General features: G+C 40.9%; 1 protein-coding gene across 1 annotated transcript in view; it reads left to right on the forward strand.

The window, feature by feature from the left end:
• The window catches only part of sdk1a (sidekick cell adhesion molecule 1a), a 513213-nt gene that overhangs the window by 376400 nt on the left and 118461 nt on the right, over window positions 1-18352 (forward strand). The window contains 4 exon segments of the mRNA XM_055651028.1: window positions 3786-3926; window positions 7428-7609; window positions 11263-11378; window positions 13537-13732. Of these exon segments, the coding sequence (XP_055507003.1) occupies window positions 3786-3926; window positions 7428-7609; window positions 11263-11378; window positions 13537-13732 (635 nt within the window).

Consider the following 18352-nt stretch of genomic DNA (forward strand, 5'->3'; position numbering starts at 1 on the left):
TGAAGGCAGGATAGAACTCCTAGCCTCTGGCGCTGTGTGGTAGCAGCTCTACCAGATGTGCCACTGTGCCGGTCTAAAGTGATCAGTTCCTTACTCCATATCGATCCATTGTTGAAAAGAGAACAATAACCAGATAGGCCCCAGTGCCCCAGGTTGGGCAGATGCATGCCAGATGAGGTTTAATGCGGATATATGTGAGGTTATCCACTTTGGTAGCAAAAACAGGAAGGCAGATTACTATCAAAATTGCGTCAGGTTGGGAAAGGGGGAAGTACAACGGGATCTGGGGGTCCTTGTACATCAGTCTATGAAAGTAAGCATGCAGGTACAGCAAGCCATGAAGAAAGCGAATGGCATGTTGGCCTTTTTAACAAGAGGAATCGAATATAGGAGCAAAGAGGTCCTTCTGCAGTTGTACAGAGCCCTAGTGAGACCACATCTGGAGTATTGTGTGCAGTTTTGGTCCCATAATTTGAGGAAGGACATTCTTGCTATTGAGGGAGTCATATGCTGAGAGAATGGAGCAGCTGGGCTTGTACACTCTGGAGTTTAGAAGGATGAGAGGGTATCTCATTGAAACATATAAGATTGTTAAGGGTTTGAGCACACTAGAGGCAGGAAACATTTTCCCGATGTTGGGGGAGTCCAGAACCAGGGGCCACAGTTTAAGAATAAGAAGTAAGCCATTTGGATCGGAGACGAGGAAACACTTTTTCTCACAGAGAGTGGTGAGACTTGTGGAATTCTCTGCCTCAGAGGGCGGTGGAGGCGGGTTCTCTGGATGCTTTCAAGAGAGAGGGCTCTTAATAATAGCGGAGTCAGGGGCTATGGGGAGAAGGCAGGAACGGGGTACTGATTGGGGATGATCAGCCCTGATGATCACATTGAATGGCGGTGCTGGCTCGAAGGGCCGAATGGCCTACTCCTAGAAACATAGAAAATAGGTGCAGGAGGAGGCCATTCGGTCCTTCTAGCCAGCACTGCCATTCATTGTGATCATGGCTGATCGTCCCCTATCAATAACCCGTGCCTGCCTTCTCCCCATATCCCTTGACAACGCTCCTGCACCTATTGTCTATTGGCTATTGCCAGTGACCAGTGAGAAAAAGAGGACAGTAATAAATCTTCTGAGCAATTCTGGAGAAACTTCTTACTATCACTATGAATAACTGAGGTAAATATCAAGGTTGGTCTGGTTATGATAATCATGGAGAAGGGAGAGGGAGAGTTGCAGTTTTAATTAGGTCAGGAGACAACTCAGAAGACACGCAAACACCAGCATGACCCAGAGGGGAAATTATGTTCTTTCTGCTTCAGCTGCTAATTGAATCCCGAATGTGGTAATGTCATCGATGAGAATGCAGGATTGAGTAAGCCTTTTCTATTCATCAAGCAACTTGTAACAGAGAAAATGAGCAACATGTATTCATGATAGGTGAATTTTAATTAAGCAACAGAGAAAATCCTTTTTTCCCCAGATGGCATATAGCTTGTTTGTGCCAACCAAACAAATGTACTTTTGTCCACTTGTTGGCCTGTTTAGTTATCTGTTGCTGTAAGAAATCCACGTTTTGCATTTTGCAGTTTTTAATTGTGAATATTCTCACTATCCCTTGAAATCACCATCGTGAACCCTGAGGAAATCAGAAGAACGGCTGTAGTGACGATTCTTCAAATTAGCGGACATAAAAGTTATATTTTTTCACATTTCCCTTTGAAATAGGAAGCTCCAGGTTCTAAAAGAGTCGTGACTGACAGCTCACAGAGCAAGCCCATCAACTGTAGCTCGAGTACTTGAGTTTGACTTGGTTGTATTTTATGTATAGTATTATCCGATTCGATTGGAGAGCAAGCAAACAAAGCACTGTACCTCAGTACCCGTGACAGTAATAAGCCAAAACCTAATCACATGACCCCATTCCCACAACCCATTCTCTCACTCATGCCCATCAATGCCCTGATTCTCCACTATCCACCTAGGCCAGTGATAGGCTGCAGTTGTACAGGGTCTTGGTGAGACCACACCTGGAGTATTGAGTACAGTTTTGGTCTCCAAATCTGAGGAAGGACATTATTGCCATAGAGGGAGTACAGAGACGGTTCACCAGACTGATTCCTGGGATGTCAGGACTGTCTTATGAAGAAAGACTGGATAGACTTGGTTTATACTCTCTAGAATTTAGGAGATTGAGAGGGGATCTTATAGAAACTTACAAAATTCTTAAGGGGTTGGACAGGCTAGATGCAGGAAGATTGTTCCCGATGTTAGGGAAGTCCAGGACAAGGGGTCACAGCTTAAGGATAAGGGGGAAATCCTTTAAAACTGAGATGAGAAGAACTTTTTTCACACAGAGAGTGGTGAATCTCTGGAACTCTCTGCCACAGAGGGTAGTTGAGGCCAGTTCATTGGCTATATTAAAGAGGGAGTTAGATGTGGCCCTTGTGGCTAAGGGGATCAGGGGGTATGGAGAGAAGGCAGGTACGGGATACTGAGTTGGATGATCAGCCATGATCATATTGAATGGCGGTGCAGGCTCGAAGGGCCGAATGGGCTCTACTCCTGCACCTAATTTCTATGTTTCTATAATAAATCTACCAACCGGCACATCTCTGGAAAGTAGGTGAAAACTGAACCACCCTGGTGGACATTAAAACTGTGCGGCAGCAGCACTCCCTGTGTCCTGCACAGGCAAGCCCCATTCCCAATAATGATGTCGTGAATTATGCAGCACTGCGAATACCAGCAGTGTTCATTTTATTGATGTGAAATAAATTATTTTGGTCATTTTTCCAGTCCTGTCTTGGTCAAATCATGCATGCAAGGCAAATAAAGACCGTGTTTGCTCACCGTATCTTTTTCTGAGTACAGTTGAAAATAGATTTTTTAAATTTGCAGAAGCAGATAACGACGAAAATAAAATAGAAATTATCAACACCAAATCTGAAAGTTTGAAGAAGTTGTTGGAGAAAGAAAAATGGCCAAAAGCATCCTGAAAGGCAAAATTGCCCCTCAGCTCTTTTAGAACCCGTCTTAGACAGCTACAATATGTCTTCTTTCTCCATAGCATTCTGACATTTGAACTTTTGTTCGGCACAAGAACAAGTCTTTCGTCCCACAATGTCCACATTGAACATGATGTCAATATAAATGACTCTCCTCTGCCTGCACGATCCATATCCCTCCATTCCCTGTATCTCTTTGTCTCTATCCAGAAGTCTCGTAGACGCCACTATCTGCTTCCACCACCACCCTGACAGCACATTCCAGGCACTCACCCTATCTAATTAAAACTTGCTCCGCATATTAGTTTTAGTTTAGAGAAACAGCGCAGAAACAGGCCCTTTGGCCCATCGGGTCCGCGCCGACCAGCGATCCTGGCACACTAACACTATCTTACAAAATGGGGACAATTTTACCGAAGCCAATTAACCTACAAATCTGCACGTCTTTGGAATATTCGGAGAAAACCGGAGCACCCTGGAAAAACCCGCGTGGTCGGGGAGCACACACAAATTCTGTACAGACAGCACCCATAGTCAAGATTGGACCCTGGTCTCTGCCGCTGTAAGGCAGCAACTCTACCTCTGCACCATCACGTCACCCCTAATCTCTTTTAAATCTTCATTATTTGTTCATTATTTGTGAAAAATATTGAGGAAATGTTTTTACCTTTCCGCCTTGTGTGATCTTTACATATGTAAGTTAATACCCATTCATAGAACAGCGTATCTACACTGCTTCTTGTACTTACTGTTTGATTTATCATGTCATGTCTTGGTCACAGGCTACTGTTACCAGAAGAAGCGCCTAGTGCCCCTCCGCAGAATATTATGGCCAGCGGTCGAACAAATCAATCCATAATGGTGCAGTGGCAACCTCCTCCGGAGCAAGCAATCAATGGGGTCCTCAAAGGTTACATTCTCAGGTACAGAGTGAAATATTAATAAACTCTTCTTGTACAAGAAACCCTGAAATAAATTAAGTGGAATTCACATCAGAAAATTACACACAAGACATTTTAAAGAAAAAGTTAGAACATTATTAGAAATCTCACAAATCTCATGAGTTGATATCTTTGTGCATTTTTTTTGTAGAACATTAAATATTTACTTTGTATTACTACAATCCTGAACATAAATAGTGGATGGCGAAAAATATTTTGACAACTCTTTTGCAAATTAAAGTTTTAATAAAATTCCACAGTCTGTTAAGAATAACATTATAAACTGCAATTTAATATTGTTACTGTCCTTTCTATAAGTTTTATTTTTAAATTGCTGTATTGGTTTTCTACCAAAACTTGATTATTAAAACAATTCCAAGAGGGCGGTAGGTACTGTAGATTAACACAGTATTCTTGCAGCTCTGGGATAGGGGTTTAAATCACGCTTTGGCTGACAGGACGAAAATGTCAGCCTCCAAGTTTGCTCACGTAATAATTTTTTTCAATGCCATGTGATTGAAAAGCAATTTTTTTTTTTCCTTCTCTCTCTTCTGGAATTATTCCAGGTGTGTTTAGTCATTCTGGAAGTTAAACAGGACGGTTCCCAGTGTGATTCTGCTTCTGTGTGCAGATCTGCATTCACCAATGACTGGGCATCATTAGTTTTGCAAAGCGGTTTTACAACATTGCAACGTGAATTTAATTCACAATAAACCAGTGCAATCAGGTTTTGATAATGCTGATAGCTCATATATTAGATCCCCTGTGATGCCAGTTTGAAATGTCTGCCTCTGGCTGCCTTTCACCTGTTGCTTCTGTTGAATACAGAGACGGGGTAATCCACTCATGAAAAGTAATGTTTTCCATTAATCTGCCTTTGAGTTACTGATCAAATAGATACTAAAGAGCATTGAAGTCAACTAGCTCAATAGATCTGATACTATGGTCGATTCCAAATGTCAAATAGCGCCATAAAAAAATTACCTAAAGACACTCTCAATTATCTGCAAAACTGAATGCCATGGTGAGGCATAATAGCCACATTATGATCTCTTTACCCAAAAGTTATCAGATCTCAAGATCTACATGGGTTCACTTTAAATCATTATCCAAATCTTGAAAATGAACTTGGCTTTTGGTTTCCTTTTCAACTTTTGGATCTGAATCCTTGCACTGGAGAAGTGGCTGAAGAGATAGTTGAGTTCCAAACTACCCACGTTAAAGGGAGGATTTCCTTCCTGTTTGTCACAGGCGATTTCACTTTGAATCCATTAGTGTCAATTTCCTGCTGACTTTAATGTCTGATCGTTTTGAAAGTGGAAGGGGCATAATGATGGAACATCATTTGGAGTGAAGCTACTGACATGACTCATGGACCATTGATTCGTATATTTGCATTTTTACAATGGTCTGTTCCAGTAAAAGGGGCCTGATGAATGGGATGTAAGACATCAAAGCTTGGATCATCTCTTATTAATGTTATGGCATTGGTTAACACCAAACACCGCTTGCTTCTACAGCGATGATCATTAGTCTCCTTTTACATGCATCTATCATTTTAATTATGATACCATTGAAAGTTACTTTATGATGGAAGACTTTTGGAGTACATAATAACTTGCAAAGAGGAAGAGTAGCCATCACAACCCCTCTGAAATGGAAACAGTGCCACTGACAAGATAGGGTGAAAGCCTTAATTTTATAATATTGATAATAAATGAATTCCCACGGGTTTCAATGAATGATCATCCTTTCAATGTTTTATTTTTATTTTTTTTTAAATATTTTATTTTATTAGAAGTAAGCACAGTCATATGGCACCAAAGTGCCTAATATATATTTTCATAATACATTTTATGTACAACTTCTTTTTTTTTTTTTGTTACATTGAAAAAAGATGAGAATAAGAAAAAGAAGTTAGATAGTAAAGGATAGAAAGATGTGAAATATATAGTGTGTGAAGAAAGAAAACGAGTAAATGAAGAAAGTTGAGAGAGAAAATAGTGAAAAGAAAAGGAGATCATTATTTATAATCTTGACCAACCCTCGTCCAGTCCTGAAACAGTTATTTTTTACAATTGTGTTGCAGTCGCATCCTTTCAATGTTTTAATAACTTCATCTGCAACCACAATGCGCTCAAGCTGAGCAAAAAATTAGTCATATGATTCATATCGAGTAGCTCCTCTCAGTACAATGACAAAAGTTCACTGCTTTCACATTTTATGTCAATAGAATTTTTTTTTGTTTTTTTTAATTTGTACCCTGCCTCCACCTGAATGTCCTCCTTTGTCCTCGCATTGACCACAACAACTAGATCTGTCCCCTCCCACTACAACTTCTTCATGGTTGAGGAGATGTCATTAACCCTGACACTAGACAGATACTACGTTGCTGCAGAGAGTGGTATCTATTCCTCCTACTGCTTATCACCACAATCGTCTTCACTCTCCCAACTTGGACGACCCCCCCCCCCCCTGTACCAAGGCAGTATGTTGGCTCCATAAGAAATCCATTTAAAGATACACAGCAGTTTAAAAATATCAAATTAATTAATACCTTGATCCCTTGTGGCTTTTTTTCCTTCATTGAAATGAATGGAAACAGTTCCTGCTCCATATCCAACCTCGTATCGTCTCCTCTTGTGGATTTCCTGGGTGGTGGGGAAATCACAGCTTTCCTTCCCCACACAGAGCCCCACAAGGTGCCAGGCATCGGGGCATCATCGGCTGCCCACAAACAAACTCTGGAAGCAAATAAAGCTGCCACTTACACGTAGCAATGTCAGTGAAATCTTCCAGTTTCACCCGGATTTCATAGAAAATCTTGACTTGTCCTCAAAACGCTGGGCAACACGGTTTATTCATAAGCCATCTAATTTTGGATGTGTTCTATTTTGTTTCTGCAAATATGTAAAAAAATTATACATCTTGGATGTTTCAGAATGACTGAGAGATTTCTAAAGACAACGGAGGCGAGCCGCACGTCACGTGATCGCATTGTATTACATGTGTTTTCAACTTGCGATATTTTTGATTTACGAAGGGTTTATCGGAACGTGACCCCATCGTGGGTCGAGGAGCAGCTCTACACTTGCCTTTTACTGTATGGTTTATTTTAATTATTAAAGCAATATAGACAAAGGAGCCACAGACATTGGACAATGAGCGGAGTTTGCAACGTCCAATCCCAGTGCATCGTGATATGCTAATATTTTTTGCATGATTCTACAAACTAGAAAGAAAATACCCGCATTTTTGTAAAACATTATCTTACATGCAAGAGATAAAATGTTTCTTCCAGCAGTGTGCATAAGAAAACAAGGAAAACATTTGCACCTCATATTGGCTGTTTCCACAATTTATATTTCTTTAGAACATACAAATCTGTGATACATTATGATATTATTGTTCATAGTTGTTTACATATGAAATGAATGCAATTCCTCTGCAGTTGCCATGATGCCAGTCTTTTCCTCTCTGTAGATATCGACTTGCGGGTCTTCCAGGAGGATACCAGTTTACCAACATCACAAACCCTGAAGTGACTTACTGCTTAATTAAAGACCTCATCATTTGGACCCAATATGAAATTCAAGTTGCAGCATACAACAGTGCTGGTCTTGGTGCACGCAGCAGGGCGGTAACAGAGTACACTTTGCAGGGAGGTGAGAACAATAATCTTCAAAGATTAGTTTCTTGGTTTCTTCCCCTCAAGGGCTGCCACAGTGATTTTAACAGCAGGCAATAACAAAATGAGCCCCCAGGTATCTTTGACATAAATGTCACTCCTTGCTGTGTCAAATAGAAGCACATTTTCCTTAACGAGACTCTTCCTTCACATCGCACGTAGTGTGGAAATATAAATGACACACACTGTCCGATCTTATATTTAATATTCCCTTACAGCCACAGACTGGATTATCTGAGGACTGATAAAACTCATCAACAGCTAGTGTATTTACATTTCCAACGTTTGTGAGACCAAGACCTATGTTTTGAGATTTGGAAAGGTTCTGATCCAAATAGTTTTCCGTCCATTTCCCTCCAAAGATCCTGGCTGACCCGCTGAGTTCCTCCAGCACTTTGTCTTTGCTCAAGGTTACAGCATCTTGTGACTCATAGAAACATAGAAAATAGGTGCAGGAGTAGGCCATTCGGCCCTTCGAGCCTGCACCGCCATTCAATATGATCATGGCTGATCATCCAACTCAGTATCCCGTACCTGCCTTCTCTCCATACCCCCTGATCCCTTTAGCCACAAAGGACTACCCGATCCCCTGCACAATTCTGTTTGAGGAATCTGGAGCTGCGGGAATGAAGCTGTATTTAATTTGACCCGACCCATTAAGTTCCCTGCTCAGATATTGATCAGTGGTGAAGTACCCTGGGATTAATTACGGTGGAAAGTTTCTTAAATAAAACTGTGACATTGAAGTCACGTTTACTATGAACTGTCCTTTTAGGGCTTAATTGCTGAGGGAATTTTGCATCGGTGAGCACTGTTTATAAATGCTGAAATGTTAGGAACAAAGCCAGATAACAAAACTTTTCCTCAACTAAAACCTTTTTTACTTTTTATCAACAATGGGAATGTGAAATCTCAAATATGGCAGTTTAAAAAAAAAAGTTTTACTTTTTATCAACACTGAATTGTGATACCTGTAGTATGGGAAACTAAAACACAATCTGGCCAGTTTTGATGCCTATTGTACTAGATGGGGGCACTGGAAGTTTGGGTGCGAAGGTCAGGGTAAGGCACTGGCTTTGTTGCTGCTTTAGCTGTCATTGAGAAAAATAAGCAGCAAACTGATGAGAATCAGAGAAGACAAGTATTTAATATTCACAAATTACACAGCCTTGGCACAATCTTGCGTCGGCTCTCCAGAAGCAACTGGATAACCCTGAGGCTATTGGGCAGGAACATACCTCTCCTCTGCCAGTATTAGGTCCGGTCAAGTGACAGGTCGATTCCAGAAGTGCCCAGAATAGGAAATCTCCCAAGCAGATGCAACACACAACTCCTGATCAGAAATGGGGCAGTGGGAGAGCCAAAAATTTGCCCTCACAGTTGGTATGTTTCATTTATATTTGCATTTCAATTGGAAAAGCGTAGTCATTTACACGAATTTACTATTGAAATGAAAATGAACACGTGTCCAAGCCAACAACAAAATCGATAAGCGTCCGCTTTGAGGCCAACAAATTATTTTATCTGTGCACTGAAACAACAATAATTAGAAACAAGAAATCTCTGAGGAACTTTAGATTCACACTTGCTCTCACCCTTAGCTTTAAGCACTAATGAAATGTTTGTTTTTCCCCAGAGTTTTATTTTCATTAAGTTTGCCATGAAAGCAGTGAAAAACCATTAATATTTTCAATCTTACTTGAGCCATTTCTTTCATGTGAATTTTACATCTGACAACTCTTGTGTCCTGACACCATCATGTACTAATTTGAAATTAGTTTTACAGCATTCCACGGCTGTTGCAAATAACTCAATTGAGTGTAGGCTTTGTAGTACAGTTCACCATTACTGATAAAGGCATTAATACAAGTATAAAAGCTTAGCACAAATATGCAGAGCAGCCTGTTAATTACTGGCTAACCTTGATGTAATAAGAACATTGCTTCATTGGAGCTGTAGCTATTTCCAATGTTTAACCTCGCATAGCTGAATGCATGTTCAGCAACAGGACTCCCAGAAGAACTAGTTAAGAGAATGATCAACCAATTTCAGAGTGTTTTTTTTTAATTATTTCACTGGCTGTTGCTAAATTTAGTCAGGCTGTACAGGATCAATGTTGCTACCTGGAAATCAACGAGGTGTTATAAGTCCAATTTCTATATTTAAGTAGGCATATCCTTACTGAAATATATAATTTGGTTCTTTCATATTTCCAATCTCAGTGCAGGGTTTATGACTGCTTTGCTATTAGTTGTCACGTTCACTGTGGCCAATAAGTTTTATTCTAGATTGAAATAAAATATATGCAGACTGTATTGGTTTATTATTGTCATGTGTGCCAAATTACAGTGAAAAGCTTTGTTCGCATGGTATCCAGTCAAATGATATTATACAGGTGTACAAACAGGCCATAGGTAGTATAAAGGGAAAATAGCAGTGTGCAGAATCTAGTATTACAGCATTGTGGTGTTACAGTTGCAGAGAAAGAGCAGATTTTAAAAACTGCAATCCGCTGTTTGAGAAAGAAGGTCACATGCATTCCTTGCTTCATTCTCCTTTATCAGAGAAAGTAAGGTAAGATGCTTTGTGGCAGAACCAGGTATTGTGCCACTGACTCCGACTTAGTATACATTATATGTCAGACTTGGGACTTAGTGAGAAGAGATTCAGCACATTCATTGTCCAGTGGAGAGAAGCCAAATGCAGTGCATCAAGCAGCTGTGTGCCCAGTATCCTTGCTGAAGTCATGAAACCGTCATTCTGTGTCAGTCCATTGTGTCATCTGAATATAAGCCAATACATGGAAGCAGAGTGATTGTAAATCACTTGGACAATTCCATCATGTGTATATGTGGGCAATGTACAAATAATAAGTGCCACTCTGCCAGAAGAGTTTTAACGTGGAATAGGATTTGATTATTTAAAGACAACATTTACATACCTGTGTTCTTCTCATGTGTCCAGCTACCTCTATGGCTATATGATAAAACTGATCTGTACAAAACAGGGTGATTGGAGAGCAATTCTGAATGAGACATCCCCAGAACAGAAGGATGAATAGACCTGCATCACACCCATTAGCCTTCTTTAGCATTCCTTCAACAAATGAAGACATGTTGTTCAATATCTTGTACCTATCCTGTGACTGGACTAAGCTCAGTGAAAACTAGAAAATGTACTGTACAAAACTAAACAGAAACTTCTTCAGTTTAAAGTTTAATTGGTGTTTGGCAAGAGAACTTTGCTGGAGTATGTGCTCGATAGTTTCAGGCTGCTGGTCACGTAGTTTTAATACTGTTTCTCACTGTACATTGGGTGATCAAGTTATTTTGTAAGGAAAGAGTTTTCACCTAATAATGCACCGTGTGTTCAAAGAGTGGTGCCATTCTCTGTCAAGTCCAGAGGCTTAATTCCCTTCCAAGTGTACAGCAATTCAGATGATTAGATTTCATGGTTTCCTCGCAGATCATTGCAGAGTAGAGAATGCTAATTGCTACAAAGGTGGTGGAAAGGTTTGTGGTGTGTCTGGTTCATTGCAGGAAAAGGGCTGCAAAGCTTGTTCATTGTCATCTGGTATATTTTAGTTGCTTTGCGAAAATAAAATACTATGACTGTTCTGCCTGTGTGTAGTCCCAACAGCACCGCCACAGAACGTAGAGGTGGAAGCTGTGAACTCTACCGCATTGAGGTTTACGTGGGATCCTCCTCCACAGCAGTTCATAAACGGCATCAACCAAGGCTACAAGGTAATGAAATACAAAGCAAAACACTAAACAAACAATCATAAGGTCATAAGTGATAGGAGCAGAATTAAGCCATTCGGCCCATCAAATCTACTCCGCCATTCAATCATGGCTGATCTATCTCCCCCTCCTAACCCCATTCTCCTGTCTTCTCCCCATAACCTGCTAATGGCACCCATACTAATCAAGAATCTATCTATCCCTGCCTTAAAAATATCCATTGGCTTGGCATCCACAGTCTTCTGTGGCAAAGAATTCCACAGATTCACCATCTTCTGACTAAAGAAATTCCTCCGTATCTGTTTCCTAAAGGAACGTCCTTTAATTCTGATGCTGTGATCTCTGGTCCGAGACTCCACCACTAGTGGAAACATCTTCTCCACATTCAAGCCTTTCACTGTTCAGTTTCAAATCAAACAGCAATCAAATGCTGTTCAATTCGTAGAAATGAAATTGTACCATTGGAATCTTTCTTTGGGTATATATATGTTGTCAAATATTTAGTACTGAAACAAGCAAATCATAGAGTCATACAGCACGGCAACGAGCCCTTTGGCCCAACCAAGATGCAACAACTAGGCAAGGTCCATTCACCTGCATTTGGCCAATAACCCTACAATCATTTCCTATCTATGTACCTGTCCATTAGGACAGCTTTGAACCCTGGTCCACACAGTTGATATCCATATTGTATGTCAAAGAAAATGGGTCAATCAGCTTGAGTTGCTATAGGTTATTTCCCAATGACCCTCTGCCACAGCCCCTCCATACCTTCACAGTAGGAAAGTGTGTCTATAAACTAAGAATGAGAGGAAAGACTGGATTTGGCCTGCACATATCCTTTAAACTTTGTCCCTCCTTTAAACTTTGTTAAAGCTATATCATAGAAACATAGAATTTAGGTGCAGGAGTAGGCCATTCGGCCCTTCGAGCCTGCACCGCCATTCAATATGATCATGGCTGATCATCCAACTCAGTATCCCGTACCTGCCTTCTCTCCATACCCCCTGATCCCCTTAGCCAGAAGGGCCACATTTAACTCCCTCTTAAATATAGCCAATGAACTGCCTCAACTACCCTCTGTGGCAGAGAGTTCCAGAGATTCACCACTCTCTGTGTGTGAAAAAAGTTCTTCTCATCTCGGTTTTAAAGGATTTCCCCCTTATCCTTAAGCTGTGACCCCTTGTCCTGGACTTCCCCAACATCGGGAACAATCTTCCTGCATCTAGCCTGTCCAACCCCTTAAGAATTTTGTAAGTTTCTATAAGATCCCCTCTCAATCTCCTAAATTCTAGAGAGTATAAACCAAGTCTATCCAGTCTTTCTTCATAAGACAGTCCTGACATCCCAGGAATCAGTCTGGTGAACCTTCTCTGCAATCCCTCTATGGCAATAATGTCCTTCCTCAGATTTGGAGACCAAAACTGTACGCAATACTCCAGGTGTGGTCTCACCAAGACCCTGTACAACTGCAGAAGAACCTCCCTGCTCCTATACTCAAATCCTTTTGCAATGAAAGCTAACATACCATTCGCTTTCTTTACTGCCTGCTGCACCTGCATGCCTACCTTCAATGACTGGTGTACCATGACACCCAGGTCTCGCTGCATCTCCCCCTTTCCCAATCGGCCACCATTTAGATAATAGTCTGCTTTCCCGTTTTTGCCACCAAAATGGATAACCTCACATTTATCCACATTATACTGCATCTGCCAAACATTTGCCCACTCACCCAGCCTATCCAAGTCACCCTGCAGTCTCCTAGCATCCTCCTCACAGCTAACACTGCCCCCCAGCTTAGTGTCATCTGCAAACCTGGAGATATTGCCTTCAATTCCCTCATCCAGATCATTAATATATATTGTAAATATATCCTATAGTATTTAATTGTTCCATCCTGGGAAAAAGATTCTGGCCGTCGTTACACCTAACAGTGGTATGGCAGCCACAACAGCTATACCTAACAGTGTATATCTGTTATACACAGTGGAGACCGACCGCCGCCTTCACAGCCTCTCATCACGTACCACATCCTGAACAAACAGAAAAATGGCCAATAAAATTTAAATAATATTCCTGTTGTGAAATTGTGGATTTAGTTTTACTTGTATAGGTTTACAAAGATTCCCCAATTACATTTCTTTTACTCTTTTCTCATCAGCTCCTTACCTGGATTGTGGACCCACCAAATACTGTAAAATCGATGACAATTGCTCCTGATTTCCATGGAACACGACATGAAGCCTTGCTTACAGGGCTCAAGAAGTTCACAAAATACTACACATCCGTACTGTGTTTTACAACACCAGGAAATGGTCCCAAGAGCCCACCTAAGATGATTCAGACCCACGAAGATAGTGAGTATCTGAGAACTGTTGTTTGGATCTGTGGTCTGTATACTCTGTGGTTACATTTACAGTGATGCCTGAAAATGATTTTCAGCTCTCTCAGAAGCAGTTTGAACCACAGAGGGGCACATTGATATAGTGTAGTTTACACAAAAGGGACAATTTACAATCGCTACCAAAACCAATTAACTAACCTACAAACCTGTACATCCTTGGAGTGTGGGAGTAAACCAAGGCACCTGAGGAAAACCTACACAGTTACAGGGAAAACATACAAACTCTGTACAGACAGCACCTGTAGTCAAGATCGAACCCGGGTCACTTGCGCTGTAAGCAGCAACTCTACCGCTGCGTCACTGTGCTGCCCACTGTTTTCTCTTTTCTTGAGAAGGAACCAGGAATATTATATTCATTATTTCTCCTTGCTTCTGCAAATTCAATCTCAACCCAGATTAGTTCAGCCATGTTGTATTGTATTGTGCAAACATCCTCGAGTTGGTTAGGGCAGGCTAAATTTGAAGAAAATATTTCTCATTCTAAAGTGAATATGAGTTTTAATCTATGTGTTCAGCCAGACGTTGATAGTATAAACCTAATGGCTCTGTATGGTAGAGTTTAAGGCTGACAGATTGCTTGCTGATTTTATAGCCCATTTAGTCTGTTCTGAAGTCTTCTGAAAATGAGCAGAGTGTATGATGCACTTAATGCGACCAAGGTATGATCATGAAAATGATGAGTTTAGACCAAGATGAAATAACCGGTCTTAAACTGCAAACTGTGGTATGCAACGGTAATATAGAAAAGCAAATGGCAAGCACTGATGCAGGAATAATAAAAGCAAAGTTCTATGTTTCTTGGTACTTTTATATAGGGTCATAAATGTAGTTTGGATTGGTGTTTTATCTTGTTTTTGTTTGCAATTCGTTGGCTCCCAGCATCATGTAGAATCCCTCAAGAATCTTTCTTGTCTACAGAATTTGTCAAAATGTCCAGGGAGGTTGCAAAATATGCGACTGCTAGCAGAATCCCCACTTCATGATTTATTTCATAAGGAGGAAGTTATAGGCAATCGGAGAAAATAGTCGTGCAGATGTTCCAAACTCTTCTATTGATAACCAGCTTCTGAACATTTTATAATTCATTTATAGATGTTGAGTGTCGCTAACAAGAGCAACATCTCTTGCCCATCCCTATTTCTCCTGGAATAGGCGGTGATTGGTTCCCTTCTTGAACCGTTGCAGTCAGGCTGTTGTAGATACTGCTACAGTGTTATTGGGCAAGGAGATTCAGTGAAGACATAGAATACATAGGCGTTATCCACCTCATTGGTGACCCTTGGACTATTCTTGTTCGAACTTTACCGGCTTTACCTTGCACTAAACATTATTCCATTATTATGTATCTATACACTGTAAATGCTTGATTGTAATCATGTCCACTGACTGGATAGCATGCAACAATAACTTTTCACTGTACCTCGGTACTCATGACATAAACTAAACTGAAATGGTGATAATACAAATTCCGTAGAGTGTACAACTCACTGGAGAGTGGATGTGGCATTCTCACACGCAAAGGATGAATTCCCAATATTCCAGTCTACCTCACTGCAGCCTTTGCATTTTTTTTATTTGTTTTGGTTTGACTGCTAGTTTGTGAAATGGTTTTGCTCTGTCTAACATTTGCTCTTCAGAATGCTTCTAATGCTGTGTCACGGGGTTTGCATGTTATTGAACCAGGCTGATCTTGGTTGCGTAGGTAGGAACTGCAGATGCGGTTTTATACCGAAGATAGACACTAAATGCTGGAGTAATTTAGTGGGTCAAGCAGCATCTGTGGAGAAAAGGAATAAGTAAAGCTTCAGGACGGAATCCTTCTTCAGACTGAGAGATAGAGAAGTCCTCCTTATCTATAGAGAAGTGGTCTTCTCTAGCTTTCAGTCTAAAGAAGGGCTTCGAACCGCAACGTCACCTATTCCTTTTATTCAGACGTGCTGCCTGACCCGCTGAGTTACTCCAGCATTTTAGGTCTATCTTTGATATCTTGATTTGATTGTAATGGTAAAGGAAGGGAATGTTGGGCAATTAAGTTACTGATGGTGACGCAGACATTGCTGCTGCTGTGAATGGTCTACAGTGCTTCATGACACCCACTCCTGAACGTCCAGCCCTCAAAAGCAGGCATCTACAAAGCACCGAGTCCATTTAGCACAATAGGAGTAGTACAAATCACGTTGGAGGATGTCCTTAACAGAGATGGGTTATTGAATAAGTTTGTGGTGTAGACACTGCTACCAGTGCTACTGTGGACAGATGAACCAATATTCAATACATTTATCTCTCATGTCACAGACCCAGCCTGGTCGCTGTGTTTTTCATGGTTTGGCTAGCTCAATCAGTGGTAGTACTCCTGCTATCTTCATTAGTTCTCCCTTGCAGGGAGCCGCAACTCATTAGCTGAGCTAGGATTCTTGAAATCATCATCCAGACAACCGCTGACATCTTTATCTCTGATAGTTTCTCTCTGGTACTGTTAGTTTCAGTTCAGAGTTACTGTCACTTTCTCATCCACACGGACGGCTTCATTCATGTCAATGTGTGTGTACGAATAATTGGCAAGATTAGTGGAACACACCAGTGATGTGCACAGGGTGGGGAATGCAAAGGCACGGTCTCCACCTGTAATCCTGGAGTGTACGCAGTGCACCTACACACAATGCCTGTGCTTCAAGTACCCCTTCAAAAGCAGTGTCGCTTCTCGCAGGCACCCCTGGAGTCAGTTTCGTTCTCCAGAAAATGTTAGATGCTGAAAATTCTGTCATGGATGTTTTCTTTCTGCTGGTGGAATCTTTGTTCCATCTGATTTCCATTAAAGAAAAATAATAAGAAATGTGGTGTTCTCCTCCTGCTGGGCTCATATACGAGTTGTCATGGATTGAGCTCAGAAAAAAGAAATCATTGATAATATTTGATCAACTTCATCAGCACAAGCCATCTGTGGTCTCGAGCTATCCCACACAACACGTCTGCATCATTAGTGGAGTGATTTCTCAGGATTTGTAGCCTGTTGTCAGGAATTATGCACAAACATTGACAAAGCTTCACAAAACACTGTCTGCTGTTGTCAGTCACACTTTATCAAATTTAACAACATTTTGAGATTTCTCATTACATATACCATGGAAATACTGAAGCTTCATTGGGAATGCAGGCATGCCGCTTTCTGCATCGCCTTGAGAAGGAATTTGCATTTATATAACACCTTTCACGTCTTCAGGAAATCCAAGAACATGTCAGCCAAACAAAAGTGCTTGGAAACTTAGCCACTGTTGTCATGTACACAAAAGTATTCAAAATCTTGCAAATGAAACAAATGTCATGTGTGGCTTGAACGGTGAGGGAGGCACAAAAATAGCGCCTCAGGATCTTCAAGTTTGCTCTAACCATCAAGCACTCATTCACACTATTATAAGTTAATGTAATTTTTTTTCTCGCCATGTTCTCTTCAACTCCCCCAGATTCGAGCAGTCATCTACAAACTATGGACAATTTACAATACCCAACTAATCTGCCAATGGACATTTGTTTGCAGAACCAGACTATGAAGGGACCCCCTGTTTGCACACAGAGAACGTGCAACCTCAACATAGGTAGCAGCAGAGGGCAGGTGTGATACTGGAGTCACTGGAGATATGAGGTGGCAGCTCTACCAGCTGTGTCGCCGTTGCCCCAAAGGGCCTCAGATATGGTATCCTTATTCATCTCTGCAGAAATAAGCTTAACTCATTGACTCTAATTTTGGTTTCATTCAATTTTATCATTCAATCAACCTGCGGTAGCTGAGTTAAGTAAATTTCGTCAATTTATTTTTCACTACCAGATCTTATCTTTCATGTCCTACAAAGATAGCATCTCTGTGGAATTAATTATGGGAATAGGATTTATGTTTGACTCCCTCTGTCTTCAATTTGTAACATGACGAGAATACCCCATGTTATATCTAACTTTACAGAAGCAGAGATTCTTGACACAGAACCCAAACCCTGCCTTTGCAGTCCAGCATTTGACAACCCTCCACCCCCCCTTTAACCCAGCTTGCACCTGCTCACAATGAGGGGAATAGATAGGGTAGACAGTCAGAACCTCTTTCCCGAGGGTGGGAATGTCAAGGACGAGAGAGCATCGGTTTAAGGTGAGAGGGGCAAAGGTCGGGGGAGATGTGAGGGGCAGATTTTCTACATGGAGAATGACGGATGCCTGGAAAGTGCTCCTGGGGTGGTGGTGGAGTTAGATATAATGATAGCATTTAAGAGGTTTTTAGATATACACATGTATATGCAGTGGATGGAGGTTATAAATCATGTTACAGGCAGAGGAAATGAGTGTAACGGTATCATGTTTGTCGTGGACATTGTGGGCTGAATGGCCTTTTCCTATGTTGTACTGTTCTGCGATTACAATGGCATTCCATGAATAGCCTGATCCCAGGCAACTTATGCATTTCTCATCTTGTCCTGCAAATTAATGCCAAATACTAATTTTATGTGCAATTTGATTATTTTTACTGCTTCATTTTCATTAATAATAAATATTTTAATTAATTTGTGCCGGAGAAGTTAATTTATATTTT

Source organism: Leucoraja erinacea, chromosome 20, assembly GCF_028641065.1.
Source record: "Leucoraja erinacea ecotype New England chromosome 20, Leri_hhj_1, whole genome shotgun sequence".
In the NCBI taxonomy this organism is placed as follows: domain Eukaryota; kingdom Metazoa; phylum Chordata; class Chondrichthyes; order Rajiformes; family Rajidae; genus Leucoraja; species Leucoraja erinaceus.